The sequence below is a fragment of the Panonychus citri genome, unplaced genomic scaffold (genome assembly GCF_014898815.1).
Source record: "Panonychus citri isolate SS breed McGregor unplaced genomic scaffold, ASM1489881v1 Contig00105, whole genome shotgun sequence".
Classification (NCBI taxonomy): domain Eukaryota; kingdom Metazoa; phylum Arthropoda; class Arachnida; order Trombidiformes; family Tetranychidae; genus Panonychus; species Panonychus citri.
In genome coordinates this window covers 1-16,772 of record NW_026515510.1, presented here as the reverse complement: position 1 = coordinate 16,772, position 16,772 = coordinate 1, and the positions used below count along the sequence as shown (strand labels likewise).

Genomic DNA, 16,772 nt, shown 5'->3' with positions numbered 1-16,772 from the left:
AGATCTTTGGTATGAATGCTGATAAAGATTTGAAAGTTAATAATGATTTATAACGGACTCTTTCGTCAAGTAGCGATCCTTTGGCTGGAAGATTTTTTGTCTTGTCTATTGAGTCCTTCAGTTTTCTGGTCGCAATATAAAATACAACGATCCCAATCATAGAGATAATGAAGGAGCAAGTTAGTAATATTACCAACAGGCTTGCTGAAGATGAAGATTCAGGAGTCGGAGGTGGAGGATAAGTAGAAAGAGGTGGAGGAGGATAAGTAGGAGGGGGATGGAGGAGGTGGAGGATAAGTAGGAGGAGGTGGAGGTGGAGGTGGAGGAGGTGGAGGAGGAGGAGGTGGAGGAGGTGGAGGAGGTGGAGGAGGTGGAGCCATGACGAAATTGTAACTATAAGTGTACAAATTTTCATTCCTATCGTTTACTAATGAAGCACTTTGTCGTCTAGGCATAACGATATGTAATCTATATGCATCAGGATCCACTCGATCACAGTTGATATAAACCGTTGACCCATCATACCGAAAAGGAGAACAGCGACTAATAATGGAAGGTATTGTTACGTGGACTAAAGTAATAGTCAATGGGAAAATATCTGCATATCTTGAATGGAAACCAATGAGATTGAAGGTCAAATTAAAGTTCGTTCTGTTAGGCCTGTAGTTTACTATCCGAACGTTAGTTACATTAAAACATGGATTTTGTATAAATGTACCGTTTCTGTTGAAATGATGATAAATTAGAATTAGATAAACATGTACGAGAAGAAACAATTTATTATTATTATTATATATTTTATATCATTACCTGCGTTCAGGGGACTGAGAATCAGGGATTGAACATATACCCGATGTTAATGAACTTGCTTGCCATTGACAATATCGAAAAAAAAAACCATTCCGATCATAAACTTGTGTTGTAAAACAATCAAGACATGAATTAAGCAGAAATGGGCACAAAATGATTGATTCAGTGTAAGAATACTGATTAATATTAATTATGACTCGTGGATGATTAATACCGTAGTAATAAATTTGTGATACTGCTCGATTTACATTACCGATATTACGATGATTGAACACCCTTTCAATCGGGTGGTGCGTTACAGCATAATTTTCATCCAAAAAGTGGACTGAATATCGATATATGGATAGGAAACTGTCAGAAGAAAGAACGAGAAAAACATAACCAGGAGTCGCATCGAGAGCCAATGGAACGAAATCGATTATTCGAGTCCAAGTACCATTAAGAACATTTAAAATAACCATATGCGCGAACTCACTTCTTATCATCCATACTTGTGCGTCTCTTATACGAAGGCACCGAGTGTAAATATTCTGATCCCAAAAATTGTCTGTAGTATCACAACCGTCCAATTGTCTTTCAAAGTCATTAATTATTAAATTAAATGGAATAACTACAATACGATCTCTCATCGTATAACGATAGTAAGAGACTGCAATGAGAGAGGAGAATCTCGAAAGAGAAGCATTGCTCATGAGAGAAGGTGAATTCACAAATCGAACTTTTTGAATTTCACCATAATTCGGGTGAAACGAAATCGAACGAAGTTCTTTGTAGTTAAAATGATCAACGTTTTGGTTAATAATAATGTTTGATAGCTGAGAGACAAAGCAAATCGATACATTAAGGCTAGACAATGTTAGTTTGCCGAACGCGTAAATTTTTTCATCGACTTTGAAACTGTGAAAAATTTCAAACGAGCGAACGGTGGGTTCGATTGTTCGAAAGATTTGCTGATTGTAACTTGAACTAAAATCTCCAAAATATTGCACAGTAGAAAATAAAGTTACACCTAGTGGGGGCTCCACCCATTGATAACTGATTTCCCATCCAATTGCATGCGATGAGCTATTGAAGCGAATCAAAGGATGCAGTATGTTGACTGGGGGATCGGTGTGAGAAGACACAAACATAATTTCGGGGAACATATTATAGATTGCGAACATTGGTGATCCACTCTTTAAGTGCAAAAGGCATTGATCGTATTGCGGACAGTAAGAATGAGCTGGTGTGAAATAAGTCGCGCTACTTCGTTCACCAACGGCGTTAGGGTCCGTGTTGAGAATTTGATATGACATTAAGTAAAATCTATCACCAATAGCAAAGAAATAAGGAACTGATAGATTGTTGTTAAAAATCGGAATCCAAACATTTGATTCGTGGATTATAAGATTAGTATTAACACCAAGTATCCATGAAAGAAATATACAAAATGAAGAAAATCTTGTCAATGAAATTAAATGAAACATTTTTTTCGAGAGAGGAAAATACTAACAGTTAACTGTTCATTTGATCAATTGGATATTTATATTGAGGTTTTTTTTTGCTGCCAAAATACAATTAGGATTATATTCATTGGATAATTATTGAGTTTTGTCTTCGAATCCAAATGTTTATTTTTAAAGTCTAAGTTACATTAGTCTTTAGAGTTGGTGTTTGTGTTTGAAGATCCAATCGTGATTACAACTTAAGAAAACTTTTAATCAATCTAAACAATTTAAATCTAAAGGAAATCATAAACTGGTCTAACATTCACAGTAATACGTTAATCTATCAAGTTTACAATAGATTCTGGGTGGATCTTGAGTACCGGGGTCAATTTGTCGGTAACTAGCATTTGGTGCTAATATGGTTGCATGAGCTCGACGGTTTAATGTTCTTGCACTGATTATCACAGCACTAAAGTCAAGACCGTGTACCGAGTTATTGGTGCTGTTGATACAGAACTTGAGTCTTGGGTTGACGATAATGTTGATGACTGATTGGAGAGGCAACTGTTTAATGCTCGAGCAATTTTTCTCATACATATGTATTATACCAATGGATCCGAATTTTGTCAAATCTTGAAATAAATTGGTGGAAATAATTGTGACTCGATTACTTTGATGGCCTGCCATAAAAGTAATTTAACAAGGTACATTTGTTGGCCAACAAATGTACCTATAAGTGAATATCTGGCCTGTGAACATAAAACTTGACCGAAGAAAACTCGGTCTTGTCCTTAATTCGCTCGCATAAAAAATCTTAGAAATGGAGAAAAAGGTAACATGAACTGTTCATTTTGAAGTTCGAAAGTTTCAACCTAACTGATGAATATGTTTTGTGAAATTTCAAATTTCATTACCTTTTGTGACTAATAAGTATTTATCTTGAATCTCAGAATTCAACTTGGATTTTCTGAGGGATTGCAAATGGAATGAAATCAATTATTCGATTCCAATCACCATAATGAATACTTTCTATCTAATACAAATGCACCAAGGTCCCAATTTCTCATCATTAATGAAATCGATGTTCAATTTGAATTAAGACATGGAATTCCTCGTCTTCGGAATTGGAGCTGACTTGCTTAGATAAACTAACGGCCTCATAGCGAACTATTATGCCCATCGGTATCGAGCAGGGTTTATTAAGTAAAATTAGGCTGTAACTTTCCGAATCTAGAGTAATTTGAGACATGTTGATTGTCGAACTGTAAATCAATTGACTCAGATGAGTATTCATAATGAAAACGAACTTTCAAATTCGATAATTTAATTCGTTCGAAGTTGCCGTCAACTGATGTGAGTAAACCATAGCGCTTTTTGGGCTAATTTTTTATTGTTTCTTCCGGGTTTTTGTTTTCAATATCAACAATGGGACTTTTATCGTTTATTATTTCAATCGACTCATTTCTCGTTTTATTTTTCTGTTTGGGTGTTGTGACGGTTTTGAAATACAACGAATAAAATAATAAATAATTGAATGCAACAAGAGCGATCACTGAGATAATAAAGGCGAAAACTCATAATATTATCAACAGAATATAAAAAAATGAAGATTCAAGAAGGAGTGAACCGATTTTGAAAGGGTCACTATAATTGATCAAGTTGTCCATGTCTAGTATTTCAAATGGACCTCGTCGTCTAAGCATAAAAATTGATAATCGATATTGACCAGAATTCACTTGATCGCAATCGAGGAAAATCTTTGACTGATTATAATTCACAGCAGAACAATTTTCAATAAAAGAAAATGTTCTGTCGACTAAAGTGATGATCAAAGGTAAAATATCTTCATATCTTGAATGGTAACTAAGGAGATCGAAGTTCAAATTCAATGTCGCTTCATCAGGAGAGTTAAAATTAGGATTATATTGGTCGGATGAGTATTGCGATTTATTTTGATCTTGTAATCCCATTAAATAGTCTCAACTTTTCGTAGGCTTTAATCTGGAGTTCTGAAACAATTGGTTAATTTAAACTCTTTAAACCAAAAGAAAATGATAGTTAATTATAATTTTATTTATTCATGATTACTATTAATTATTTGAGACAACAAAAAAAACTAGTGAAAGAGAACGCTGCTAATGATAATCACGCTGCTTGTCACAATTAGAGGAACTAAATAATCTGATCTTTCGCTCGATGTTGATGGTAATATAGAGGAACATCGATCGTATAATTTACTGGAGTAAAAATTGGCCTAACAAGAGACAAATCTCCAATGTAAATCGAAATGGACCTTTTATCGTTTAGATTTTGCTTTAAGAGACTCATTTCTCATTTCTTTTGATTGTTTGAGAGTTACACTGGTCTTGGATTTTGTATGATCGCTCTTGGAAACTTTTAAATCAATTGATTTACTTTTTTTGCTGGATAATTCACGGGAATGCACTTTCAAAAATGGTACTGATTTAGATTTACGATGGACTGTTGGAGTTACTACTAATTTAGATTTGGAATCTAATGACGATTTATGTTTGCTTCTTATGTCAGGTAGCGAGCCTTTGGGCGGAGGATTTTTTATCTTGTCCAATGTGTCCGGAACTTTTCTGGCCACAGTACGACGAGTATAAAATAAAACAGATACAATTATAGAGATGATAATAGTACAAATAAGTAATATTCTCAATAGGACATGAAAAAGTGGCAGTGAACTGATGGTAAAAGAATCACTATAAGTGATCAAGTTGTCAAGTTCTAGTGTTTGAAATGGACCTTGTCGTCTAACCAGAAGAATCGATAATCGATATTGACCAGAATTCACCCGATTGCAGTTGAGATAAACCTTTGACTGATTATAATTCACAACAGAACAACTTTCAATTAAGGAGTATGTTGCATTGTGGACTAAAGTGAAGGTCAAGGGAAAAATATGGGAATATTTTGAATGGTAACCAAGGAGATCGAAGTTCAAATCAAATGTTGATTCACCAGAAACGTAGTCTGCTTGGATATTAGTTGGACTGAAACATGGATTTACTGTTTGATTCGTGAGTGTAGTTTCTCTGTAAAAAAGATGATAGATTAGAATAAAACTAATAAATAGGAAAGATATAAATAAACTAATATTTAAATTCTTACCTTGAATCAGTAGAATTTGTAGCACCGATTAAACATTCGCCCGATGATAATGAATTTCCTCGTGTCCATTGACAATATCGAAGAAAATTACCATTTGAATTATAAACTTTCGTTGTAAAACAATCAATACACGAATTGTTTAGTAATGGACACAAAATAATTGAGTCGGTGTAAGAATATTGATTAAATGTAATTATAACTCGTGGATGATTAAAACCGTGATAATAAATTTGTGATATTGTTCGATTTAGATTGTTGATATTACGATGATCGAACGTCCTTTCGATCGGGTGGGGTGAGACAGAATAATTTTCATTGACAAAGTGAATTGAATATCGATATCTGGAGACGTCACTGTTAGAGGAGAGAACGAGGAAAACATGCCCTGGAGTCGCATCGAGAGCCAATGGAACAAAATCAATTATTCGAGTCCAGTTTACCGTTAGAATACCTGTAAGATGATACACTGTGAAGTCTTTACGTATTGACAATGCTTGTATATTGGCTGATTGGGAAAAAGAGTTACACTCTGGACCAGATTCGTTGAACAGATCAACTTTCCAAAAAGTTTCCGCAGTTTGACAACCGTGAGCGGGCCCTTCAAAGTCATTTAGCATCGAATTTAATGGAATCACTTCAATATGATCGCTACTATTTCGATTATAAGAGAATGTGATCAAAGAAAATGAAGATCCATCGCTCATGATTGAAAAAGAATCAACAAATCGAACTTTATCAATCGGACCATAACGTTCATAAAATGAAATCGAATGAAGTTCAGAGTAAAAATATCTATGTAACCTGTCAACTTCCAGGTTTATTAAAAAGTTTGATATCTGAGAGATGAAGTAGACTGGCCTTAGGAGGTCAATTGTTAGAAGGCCGAACGAGTAAAAGTTTTCCTTAAACTTGAAGGTTTGAAGAATTTGAAACGAGCGAACGGTGGATTCGACGGGATTATGTCCATAAATCGTCCAATTAATGGAATTGCCATTAGATTGAACAAATGCGAATAAATTAGCTCGCGAATTCGTTATATTGGATCCTGGCATCATTCCGATTGCATAAATTGAATCACTAATGGAGAGCCACCGATGAGCATTTAGTGATCCTGCAGAAAAGGGCCCGGCTATCAGTTCAAAACATTTTCTGGAATATAATCATAATGAGCGAAATCGGCGCTGCTCTTGCTTTGCAATATGAAGCTATTGGGTCTACGAGAATAAGCTGGAGCAAAACGAGTCACGCTACTTTCTTCACCAACTGCGTTAGGGTCCGTGTTGAGAACTCGACTTGAATAATTAGTAGGGTAAAAATGATTTTCAGTGTAAAAGAAATAAGGAGTTAGTAAACTGTTGTTGAAAATTGGGATCCAAACATTTGATTCGTGTATAAGAAGATGACAATCAACAATAATTATCGATGAGAGAAATATACAAATTAAAGAAAAACTTGCTAAACAAATTAAATGAAACATTTTGTTCAAGAGGAAAATATTACAAACATCCAACTCTTCATTGTATCAATTGGATATTTAAACTGTGGTTTGTTCTGATTGTGGAAACACAATTAGGATTATATTAATCGGATAAGTATTGAGATTTGTTTTCATCTTGTAATCCCAATGTTTACGATTTCTTGATGAGGATAAAATTATTAGATTAAGATCTTAATTAAATTTGACTTTACTTTTGGTGCATAGAATTTCTGGAGCAATTGGTTGATTGAAACTCTTAAACCAAAGAAAATACAGTGGTAGTAACTTATTACTCTTTTTACTTTAGATGATCGACTTGTTCAGATGATTACTATTGCATTATGGAATAGGAATCTCAGGAATCTGTCATCTAAATTACGGACATTGAGGGACACTCTTATTGGGTTAAGAATGTTGAATATGATACGAACTCGAACTCCTTAGCTCTGGATATGATGGTTGTATCTACATTTGGATATCAACAAATATGATGCAACATCATTTGATCATCAAACAGGAATCCAATTCATTTACAAAGCCTCTATTTCTTTCCTGCCTAATGAGAATGAGATTAACCCATGATAGCTCAAAATGATAATCTACCCTCAGAGGATACATTATGATTATTCATGATTTAAGATTAGAAAATTGGAAAAGATTTAGCTGGTTTCAATCTGATCTCTATCATGCAAAAGCGACATTCATGTGGATTTGACTTTGGCTCCTGGTTTAATCCACTTTTTACTACTCGACGTAACAGGTGAGTTGATTTCAGATTTTCCGCCAAGAATGAATCGCATTCATTTTTTCACTTGATGTCCACCCACATAACTGGTCAATCATATCTCGTAATATAAGTAGGGATGAAAACTCTGAATGGACTTGTGTCCATGACATTCAAGGTAATATTTCATTTCTAATATTATTCTTTCCTTTCCTTAATACATTTGCTTTAAAATATTAATTAACGTATTAACTTTCGTTTAACTAATTTATTAACTTTCGTTTAACTAATTTATTAACTTTCGTATATTGATTAGGTGATAAATGGCCTTATCAAACTGTTCCTATCGATGTACCTAAACAAGGTATATTTGTTAGCCATCAAGTACTCGAGTCACAATCATGTCCACCAATTTATCTTCAGACGTGACAGAATCCGGATCCAGTGGTACAAGAAACATTGCTCAAGCATTAAATAGTCCCTCTCCAATCAGTCATCAACATTATCGTCAACCCAAGACTCAGTTCTGCATCAACAGCATCTTCCTCTTCAACAACAATAACTCTCACAACAACAACAACAACAACAACAACTACATCATCATCTTCTTCCAACTCGGTACCCGATCTTCACGTTAGTCCTGTTGATAATCAGTGCAAGAACATTAAACCGTCAGCTCATGCAACCATATTAGCACAAATGCTAGTTACCGACAAATTGAACCCGGTACTCAAGATCCACAGAATCTATCGTAATCTTGATAGATTAACCCATTACTGTGAAGAACTGAATATTGGACCAGGTTTCATAAAGAATTGTCTTCTCTCACCCGATGGACGAATAATCTGTTCCCATACGAATGTGGAATCCGTTTTCTCTCATTTAATTCAATTGTGTGAAATGTCATCGGCGACCATAAACCTCAGCCATTACACGAGCTTAAGACTATCTCACATCACTCAAATCTCGTGGTGACGATAAGTGTTTAGATTAACTAATTGTTACTCAAATCGGATAAAAAAACAAAGTGGAAGATCAAATTAACGGTCATGTGTCGGTAGAGAAAGTAATTCAATTAAAGATCGAACAGTCCAATAATCCGGATGAACCATTGATTATTTAAGAATTTCAATTCAACCGAGAAATTGATCAATCGAATAGGTTAATTAACTTTCTCGAGTTCTAAAAATTTGAATCGAGACATTTGCTAAAAAGTATGTCTTTATAATCAACGACAACACCAAGAGTAATTTAATCACGACTCAAATATAACCATTTGATTATCATTAAGAAATTATGAACATTGGGATTCGAGGACGGATATAAATGTTGATAATTATCCAATGAATATATAATTCTAATTGTGAAAACACAATCAAAAGTTTAGACATACAGTTGATGCAATAAATAGTTGATTGTTGGTATTTTCGTCTCTCGAACAAAATGTTTCATTTATTTTCATTGGCAAGTTTTACCTTAATTTGTATATTTCTCGTTGATAGTTAGTGTTAATTTTCATCTTACACGATTGTAATACTAGTTTTACTGCAAAGGCAGTGACGTCTGAGCGTGAGTATGCTTCAAGCGGAAAAGTTATAATAACAAGAAAGAGTTGCTTAGCCGTCAGATGACGTTACCACCTTACACCACGGGGAGGTGAAACTCGTGTAAGGCAAAAAATACATACTCACCGAACCAAAAAAAGTCAAGCCGATTCCAAGTCCAAATGGTACCAAGAATAACATGAAAAGAGAAAAATTTCCAATGAGAATAATTCAATTTAAAGTTAAGATAAAAAATTGATTAAAAATGACATTCAAAGTAGTATTTAAAACATTTAATTCTCTAAAAGCGAGAGAAAGAGAAAAAGAGAGAAAAGACATCAAAAATATCATTTATACATGAACATGGGTATAGATTATTCATACATAAATAGATATATCAATTTATAAAAGAGATTAGATCATAAAAGATTTACAGATGACATGTACGCTAGTCTATCTTTTAACATTTGGGATTGTGCAATTCTATCGATGCGATCTTTAGCAAAGTATTGTTGGATAGCTAAATCCGTTATTTTTCGTACACGGCTCAATCCAACATAAGACAAACCAATAGAGTGTTCACGTGAGCCAATATCGATAACAGCCTTATCTAGTGTTAATCCTTGTGCTTTGTGAATTGTTATAGCAAAGGCTAAATTAAGAGGCAACTGTTTACGTGAGCATTCAATGCCATTATCAGTCCATCTAGCTTCAACAGGTATAATCGGAAAAGCTTCATCGTCGAAATTACTTCCTAAGTATCTATCAAACTTAACCATGACAACTCTGGGTAAAGATTTTGGGCGACGTCCTTGTTCATAGATTATATCAGTTACCGTACCAAGTGATCCATTAACTAAACCACCATCCACCCATAAATTTCTTCTAAGCATAACTCTTGAATTAATAGAAATATTTAACACTGGCTCTAGGCAAGATGCTTGACAATCAGACCCATTTGCTGCGGTTGCACAGTTGTGCTCTGCTTTTATTTCAGCGACAGGAAATCCAGTTGAATGCAGGTATGCGGCATTTCTCTCCTTGACTAACTCATTTGTTGAAAATAGATACATGGAATCTTTAAATGATTCTCTGTCTTCAACCGATAAAAGATTGATTCTCCTGGTCATCAATAAATCGTAATTTGCATCAGAAATACGACCAAGAGCTAGTTCATCTAACAAATTACGAAAAGCTATCTGCTCATCTCCTGCTTGTCGGACGCATGTTGTCAATTTGAATGTTTTTGTATTGAAGAGAGGAGTGCACCATATCGCTTCCGGTAGATAATTCTACTATTGTAAACCAGTGGATCCAAAACGGGAGGTTGTTGCAAATCTCCAAGAAAATAAACACATAGACCTCCAAAAGCTTCGTTTACACCTGTAGCCTCTTTACACCTTGTATCTATGTACAAAAATGATTTCAAGCCAATCATTGAAACTTCATCAAATATTAGAAACTTAACATGTTCCATTTGAAGTTGAAGATTCCTCAAAGGTGCGTTCTCCAAGTTTTTGAATTTCCTTTGTATTTTCAAAAATGAATGATAAGTAGAGCCGGAAATATTCGTGGCAGCCACGCCAGTTGGAGCTAATACTTTGTCTGAATCAGGGTGAAGTCGGCTTCTGATTTCAGTAACCATTTTTTTAATGAGAAAGCTTTTACCAGTACCAGCTTTTCCTTGAACAATACACCTTTTAATAGGATTTTCGTGGCCATTCATGATGTTACTTATTTGGGATGAACATAATTCTAACACAGTATTTTGGTCTTCAGTGGGTGATTGATTAAATTCAAGTTGAACAGGTTGTTGAATATTTTGACGCTTTAAGTTATATAAAAATTCGTTAATTGTATCTTCTGAATAGTCAAAATTTCTTTGTGCATCCCATTTAAATTGATGGTCAATAAGGCGATCTCCCATAGGTCTAGGGACAGGCAAATTCTGTCTGAACCTTGCTATTGCCATTTCAATGTTTCTTTCAGCATCGTCATATACTTCGACTTCTTCATATTCGTCATCCATTGGTCCAAATTCAATATCAGCCATACCATCAGGGAGTAAGCAAGTATAAGCTTCAGCCCATGTTTGATAAGGACCACCTCTGACATCCGTATCTTTCAAGGTCTCTGGAGAGCGCCACCAAGGAATATATAACTGGACTTGCTGTTTACAGAAAGACTCGTGTTTGGAGGGTTCCAATGACTTTTTAAAACGGGGGAAAACTCTTATAATTGGAACTTTCTTCCTTCGTCTTAGTTCTCCCTTAACCACTTCAAATTGTTTGGCATAATCAGTCAAACATACATCTTGATCGATAGGCCTCCTTTGATAAAATGCAATTAACTTTGAATTCGCTCTGTTCTCGACTTCTTCATTTTCTTCATTACCTCCAAGACGTACCAATACTCTATCAGAAAGGTTAAGTTTGACATAAGTTCTCGAAGATTCATAAAGTGGCCAGCCCATCAAAACATGAACAACTTCTTGTGCTGAATAATCTCTTCCGGATAACGATGCTTGAACAATTTTACGTATGAGAGATGTACCATGTGAATCAGCTCGTAAGTCATGTGATATTTTATCAACCAACGCATTGAAGTCCATTGATGATACTTCACCCTTTGTTACATATTTTGCGATATAATTGAGAACCAAGTCAACGCTAGTTACGATATTAAAATCTATATTAGCTCTCCAGGTTTGAATAATAAAGTCATTGTAACGATTCATCGATTCATCATTACGTTTAGGAACAAATTTTAACACACCATCCGCATTTTCGAAACGATCAGCTTCTGAAAGAGGCTGTGGGAATTTGAAACGGCATTCTTGTTGATTCGACCCCCTTTTCTTTCTTAAACAATGAGAGCCATGTCTAGTGTGCCTTTGAACAGTATTAAGTAAAATTGAAAGATCTTCATCTATGTTGTCAATTTCGCTGTAGGTTTTACGACATGGATGTGAAGTAGCTGCTACATCAATGTTAGGATTCATTGCTTTAGTAAGATTGGAACAATATTCTAGAGCAATTTGCTTGTCAGCTGCAGACTGAGAATCTATGGTGGCCAGGTCAGGAGCATTTTCTAACCAAAGTAATCCATGTACATGTGGACTCCCTCGAAATTGCCATTCATAACGCATCCAAAAGTCTTTAACATTAAGAAATGTTTTCAAAACGGTCTTTCGATAAATGTCAATCCGTGTTTTGAAAAATTGAGCTGTTATCATTGGATTTTCGTGCATTAAAGTTCTTCTCTCTGCATCTGTAATGGTTTCAATTGGTCTATCTGGACAGATTAGTTCAAAAAGTTTATTCCAGTGATAGTCAGCTGCTGATAAAGTGAAGAAAATAGTAGGAGAGCCGAGTTGATTAACCATATCTAACAGTTCGCCTGCTCTCAACTTCCAGTAAGGTGTAGTCGATCTCAGTTGACCAGAAAATGCCATAATCGAGGATCTTAATGATGGGTCCTCAAGAAGACGACGTGAAACTTCTTCAACACTTGAATTACGGAAATCATTTTGACATATAAGAATAGAAGATCGGCTAAGGGCTTGCCATCGTAACACAGAATTCATAGCGAAAAATCGGAATCGTGGATGTTTAGCAAATCTACCATCTCTGTAAACCATGAGAAATTTGAAATAATTGTTAGCATCAACTTTGTGTTGTCTTGGAGCATTTAAATCTGCTTTTCCATAAGGAAAAAGTTTGGGAAAGGCTTGCGAAATGTAGCCTTCGGTTCGAAATTCATTGATTGGGTTTGGGTCTTGCTCTGGCCAGTTAATATTACCACTCAGCGTAGCTTGTATAGAAATATCCTGATTTACTGACTCAATAAGCGGAAAATAAGATTCACGCAAACAATCTTCACCTTGAGCAGCTTCGGCAGAATGATCTAGTAAATCATCTAAGTTCGGTTCTCTTTCTAAATCAGCTAAGGCATTTTCATTTATCTCTATATCGGAATAATATTGATGATTCTGCTTCAACCATAGAAGTGCAGCTCTTACAGCACCAGCATTTATAGATAACTCAGCTGGTATATCGTTTCCTTCTCTAACACCGACAATGATTCTAGATAATTCATCTCTTGAAGGGGGTAAGCTAGAATAAAGCCTATTAATGTTCTGACGAAAATTAATGACATTCCCTGAGTAACCAGTTTGTTCACCTCTTATTCTGTAATAAGTAACAACCGGATGTATCTTAGCAATAAGCAATTCTTCAATCGGAGATAAAACTTTGAGTTGATCAGGTACTTGACCTGGATCCATATTGTTGTCAGTAGAGAACAATCTACGTCGCACCTCGGATTTGCAAGTTGAACATGGTATGGTATTCAAGGTCGAAAGTGTACGTGTATTACACGAATCGCATTCTTTGTAAATCAGCTCATCTATATCTCTATCGAATTTGAGTGCAGAACGTTCAGCTGGTGAAATTTGTTGAAGTCTAGGCTGATTACCCTGATTTCGCTGATTACGCTGATTTTCGGCCAGCGTACGTGGTGATTGTCTTCTCATTCGCGGCATATCTTTTAAGAAGAATAGAATTATTATTTATATTTATAAAAATCTGAGAAAAATCAAATTCAATAATATAGAATTTCGCAATTATTGCATCTGACTTTTCTCATTTTCTTTGTCTCTTTCTCTCTTCCTTTCTCTTTTCCTTTCTCTGTCTCTTCTTTTTTCTCTTTATCTTTCTCTTTGTTTTTCTCTTTGTCTTTCTCTTTGTCTTTCTCTTTGTCTTTCTCTTTGTCTTTGTCTTTGTCTTTCTCTTTTCCTTTCTCTGTCTCTTTCTCTTTCTCTTTCTCCTTCTCCTTTCCTTTCTCTGTCTCTTTCTCCTTTTCTCCTTCTCTTTCTCTTTGTCTTTCTCTTTTCTTTCTCTGTCTCTTTCTTCTTTTCCTTTTCTCTTTCTCCTTTTCCTTTTCCTTTCTCTGTCTCTTTCTCTTTCTCCTTTTCCTCTTCCTTTCTCTGTCTCTTTCTCCTTTTCTCTGTCTTTTCTCTTTTCTTTTCTCTGTCTTTGTCTCTTTCTCTTTGTCTTTCTCTTTGTCTTTCTCTTTCTCCTTTTCTCTGTCTCTGTCTCTGTCTCTCTTTCTCTTTCTCTTTCTCTTTTCCTCTTTCTTTTTCTTTTTCTTTCTCGAAGATGAGAAAAAATGGGAAAGAAAGAAAGAGAAAGAAAGAAAGAGAAAGAAAGAAAGAGAAAGAAAGAAAGAGAAAGAAAGAAAGAGAAAGAAAGAAAGAGAAAGAGACAGAGAGAGAAAAACAAAGAGAAAGAAAAAGATAAAGAGAAAGAGAAAGAAAGAAAAAAGAAAGAGGAAAAGAAACAAAAGGTGAAAGAGACTTTTTCTCTTTTCGCCTCATTCTCTTTTTCTTTCTTTTCCTCTTTCTTTTTTCTTTCTTTCTTTTGTAATAACAACTTAAGCCAGGTACTAAAACTGGTTTATACCTGGCTAAATCTCTCAACTTCCCTTAATTTTTCCCTTCTCTCTCTTCTTTTCCTTTCCACCATTTTGTTAGGGAATCACTGGAGTTGCTTTACGGTGTTCAATTCACCTTATTTTGTCTTATTTAAGTTCAATAATTATTAAATTAATCATAATAATCATCATAATTTTGACTATCAATGTTTACGTAATTTGTTATAAAGTCGTGATTACAATTTAAGTAAATAATTAACTCGGAAATTTGAACTAGATTCAATGGTGAATGAATTAATGTAATAAATCAATAAGTGATTCAATTGATCTTGGAAAACAATGGTGACCCTTGGACGTGATCTTCCACTTGTTTTATTTATCTCGTGTTTTCATGATAATTAACATGTTTGAAAAAAAAACTTTCGCAAAATTTATGTATTTGTACCTTTTAGTTTCTGTTATTGTTTTTTTTGGTTTTCTACTAGTTTATTTCTCCATTTGGTTACAATAGTTATAATATTTCAATAGTTTAGTTTATATGTTTGTTTCTGTTCAGATTAGTGAACGATGATCATCCCTACATGGTTGTTGATATTTTTTTTATTTCTCTTTGCTGTTGTTCGGACGATAGTCTGACCTCACCTGAAACAAAGGGATAAATTACTGTTAATAATCGTTTCTTTGTCCTTTAAAAGATCGATTTTTGCTTCGATCATTTTTGAGATCGATTATAGCCAAACTGAGAACCAGCTTAACAAGTTTTTTTTTCTTAAACACAAACCCTGATAAAATTGTATTCGTTCAGATAGTTTAGTTTGCTGTAGTGTGAGGTAACCTTATTAATCTTTATCCTATTTTCTGTTTGGACTTTGGTGAATGTTCCGATTCTTGATACATACGTATCAGTTCAATAATTCTTTTTTTTTTCTTTGGCGAAACAAGTTATTGTAACTTAGTTATTAGTTATTATTGTGCTTCATTTGTCTTCTTGATAAGTAAATCGTCACAACGACTGAGTAACCTAGTTATTGGTTACAGTTGATCTTCGTTTGTCTTATTGGTGGTTAATTTGTCGAAACAAGTTATTGTAACTTAGTTATTAGTTACTATTGTGCTTCATTTGTCTTCTTGATAAGTAAATCGTCACAACGATTGAGTAACCTAGTTATTGGTTACAGTTGATCTTCGTTTGTCTTATTGGTGGTTAATTTGTCGAAACAAGTTATTGTAACTTAGTTATTAGTTACTATTGTGCTTCATTTGTCTTCTTGGTAATTAAATCGTCAGAATGATTGAGTAACTTAGTTATTGGTTACTATTGTGCTTCGTTTGGCTCAACATTTGGTTTATTTCGATTGAAAATTTAGTTATTAATTATCACTTTCGTCATTTGGTCAACTTCGTTTAAATTCGTTTGGTAAACTAGTTATTGTTTATCACTTTCGACATTTGGTCATCTTCGTTTAAATTCGTTTGATAAACTAGTTATTGTTTATCACCTTCGTCATTTGGTCAATTTCGTTTAAATTCGTTTGATAAACTAGTTATTGTTTATCACTTTCGTTATTTGGTTAAAATTCGCTTGATAATTTAGTTATTAATTACCATCTTCGTCATTTGGTTAATTTCGATTCAACATTTGGTTAAATTCGTTTGATAAACTAGTTATTGTTTATCACCTTCGTCATTTGGTCAATTTCGTTTAAATTCGTTTGATAAACTAGTTATTGTTTATCATCTTCGTCAATTGGTCAACTTCGTTTAAATTTGTTTGATAATTTAGTTATTAATTATCATCTTCGTCATTTGGTCAACTTTGTTTAAATTCGTTTGATAAACTAGTTATTGTTTATCACCTTCGTCAATTGGTCAACTTCGTTTAGATTCGGTTGATAATTTAGTTATTAATTATCATCTTCGTTAATTGGAAAATTTCGTTAAATTTGATTGCCTTATTTGGAGTGCTTTTGTTTATTTTGTTTTCTCATTGATTCGATTGTCCGTTGTTCCAGGATCTGTGATACTTTTGTCTTTATGGTTAATTGAGTTAACCGTTCGTTTCAAGATTTGTTGGTTCGTTTTATTTTGGATTTAATAGTCAATTTATTGTGAAAATTGTCATAATAGAAAAATTTTATTTGATTCTTTAGATAATCTAGTTATTGATTATCATTTTGTTATAATTTGCTATTTTAATAATTTGTCGTTCAAGTAGCTGATTC

General features: G+C 34.2%; 2 protein-coding genes and 1 pseudogene across 2 annotated transcripts; 1 reads left to right on the top strand and 2 right to left on the bottom strand.

Moving 5' to 3' along the window:
• Window positions 1-65: 65 nt before the first annotated feature.
• Window positions 66-2,834, bottom strand: LOC128389180 (uncharacterized). The gene is made up of 4 exons (XM_053348718.1): window positions 2,558-2,834; window positions 811-2,143; window positions 384-723; window positions 66-125 (listed from the first exon to the last, which is right to left on the bottom strand). The coding sequence occupies exons 1-4, from the start codon at window positions 2,832-2,834 to the stop codon at window positions 66-68; spliced, it is 2,010 nt and encodes a 669-aa protein (XP_053204693.1).
• A 4,339-nt stretch (window positions 2,835-7,173) lies between these two features.
• Window positions 7,174-8,562, top strand: LOC128389179 (DDB1- and CUL4-associated factor 10-like; annotated as a pseudogene).
• A 765-nt stretch (window positions 8,563-9,327) lies between these two features.
• On the bottom strand, window positions 9,328-13,660 carry LOC128389199 (uncharacterized). The gene is made up of 2 exons (XM_053348748.1): window positions 10,387-13,660; window positions 9,328-10,327 (listed from the first exon to the last, which is right to left on the bottom strand). The coding sequence occupies exons 1-2, from the start codon at window positions 13,658-13,660 to the stop codon at window positions 9,537-9,539; spliced, it is 4,065 nt and encodes a 1,354-aa protein (XP_053204723.1). The 3' UTR covers window positions 9,328-9,536.
• Between the last annotated feature and the right edge of the window lie 3,112 nt (window positions 13,661-16,772).

Coding starts and splice junctions, on each gene's coding strand:
- LOC128389180 (XM_053348718.1), bottom strand. CDS start 2,834: ATGTATGAGAAAAATTGCTCGAGCATTAAACAGTTGCCTCTCCAATCA. Junction 2,144..2,557: donor ATTAACGTATTACTGTGAAT/GTTAGACCAGTT, acceptor ACAATCTATCAG/TTCCTTATTTCTTTGCTATT. Junction 724..810: donor TCTCAGTCCCCTGAACGCAG/GTAATGATATAA, acceptor TCATTTCAACAG/AAACGGTACATTTATACAAA.
- LOC128389199 (XM_053348748.1), bottom strand. CDS start 13,660: ATGCCGCGAATGAGAAGACAATCACCACGTACGCTGGCCGAAAATCAG. Junction 10,328..10,386: donor TATCTACCGGAAGCGATATG/GTGCACTCCTCT, acceptor TCCGACAAGCAG/GAGATGAGCAGATAGCTTTT.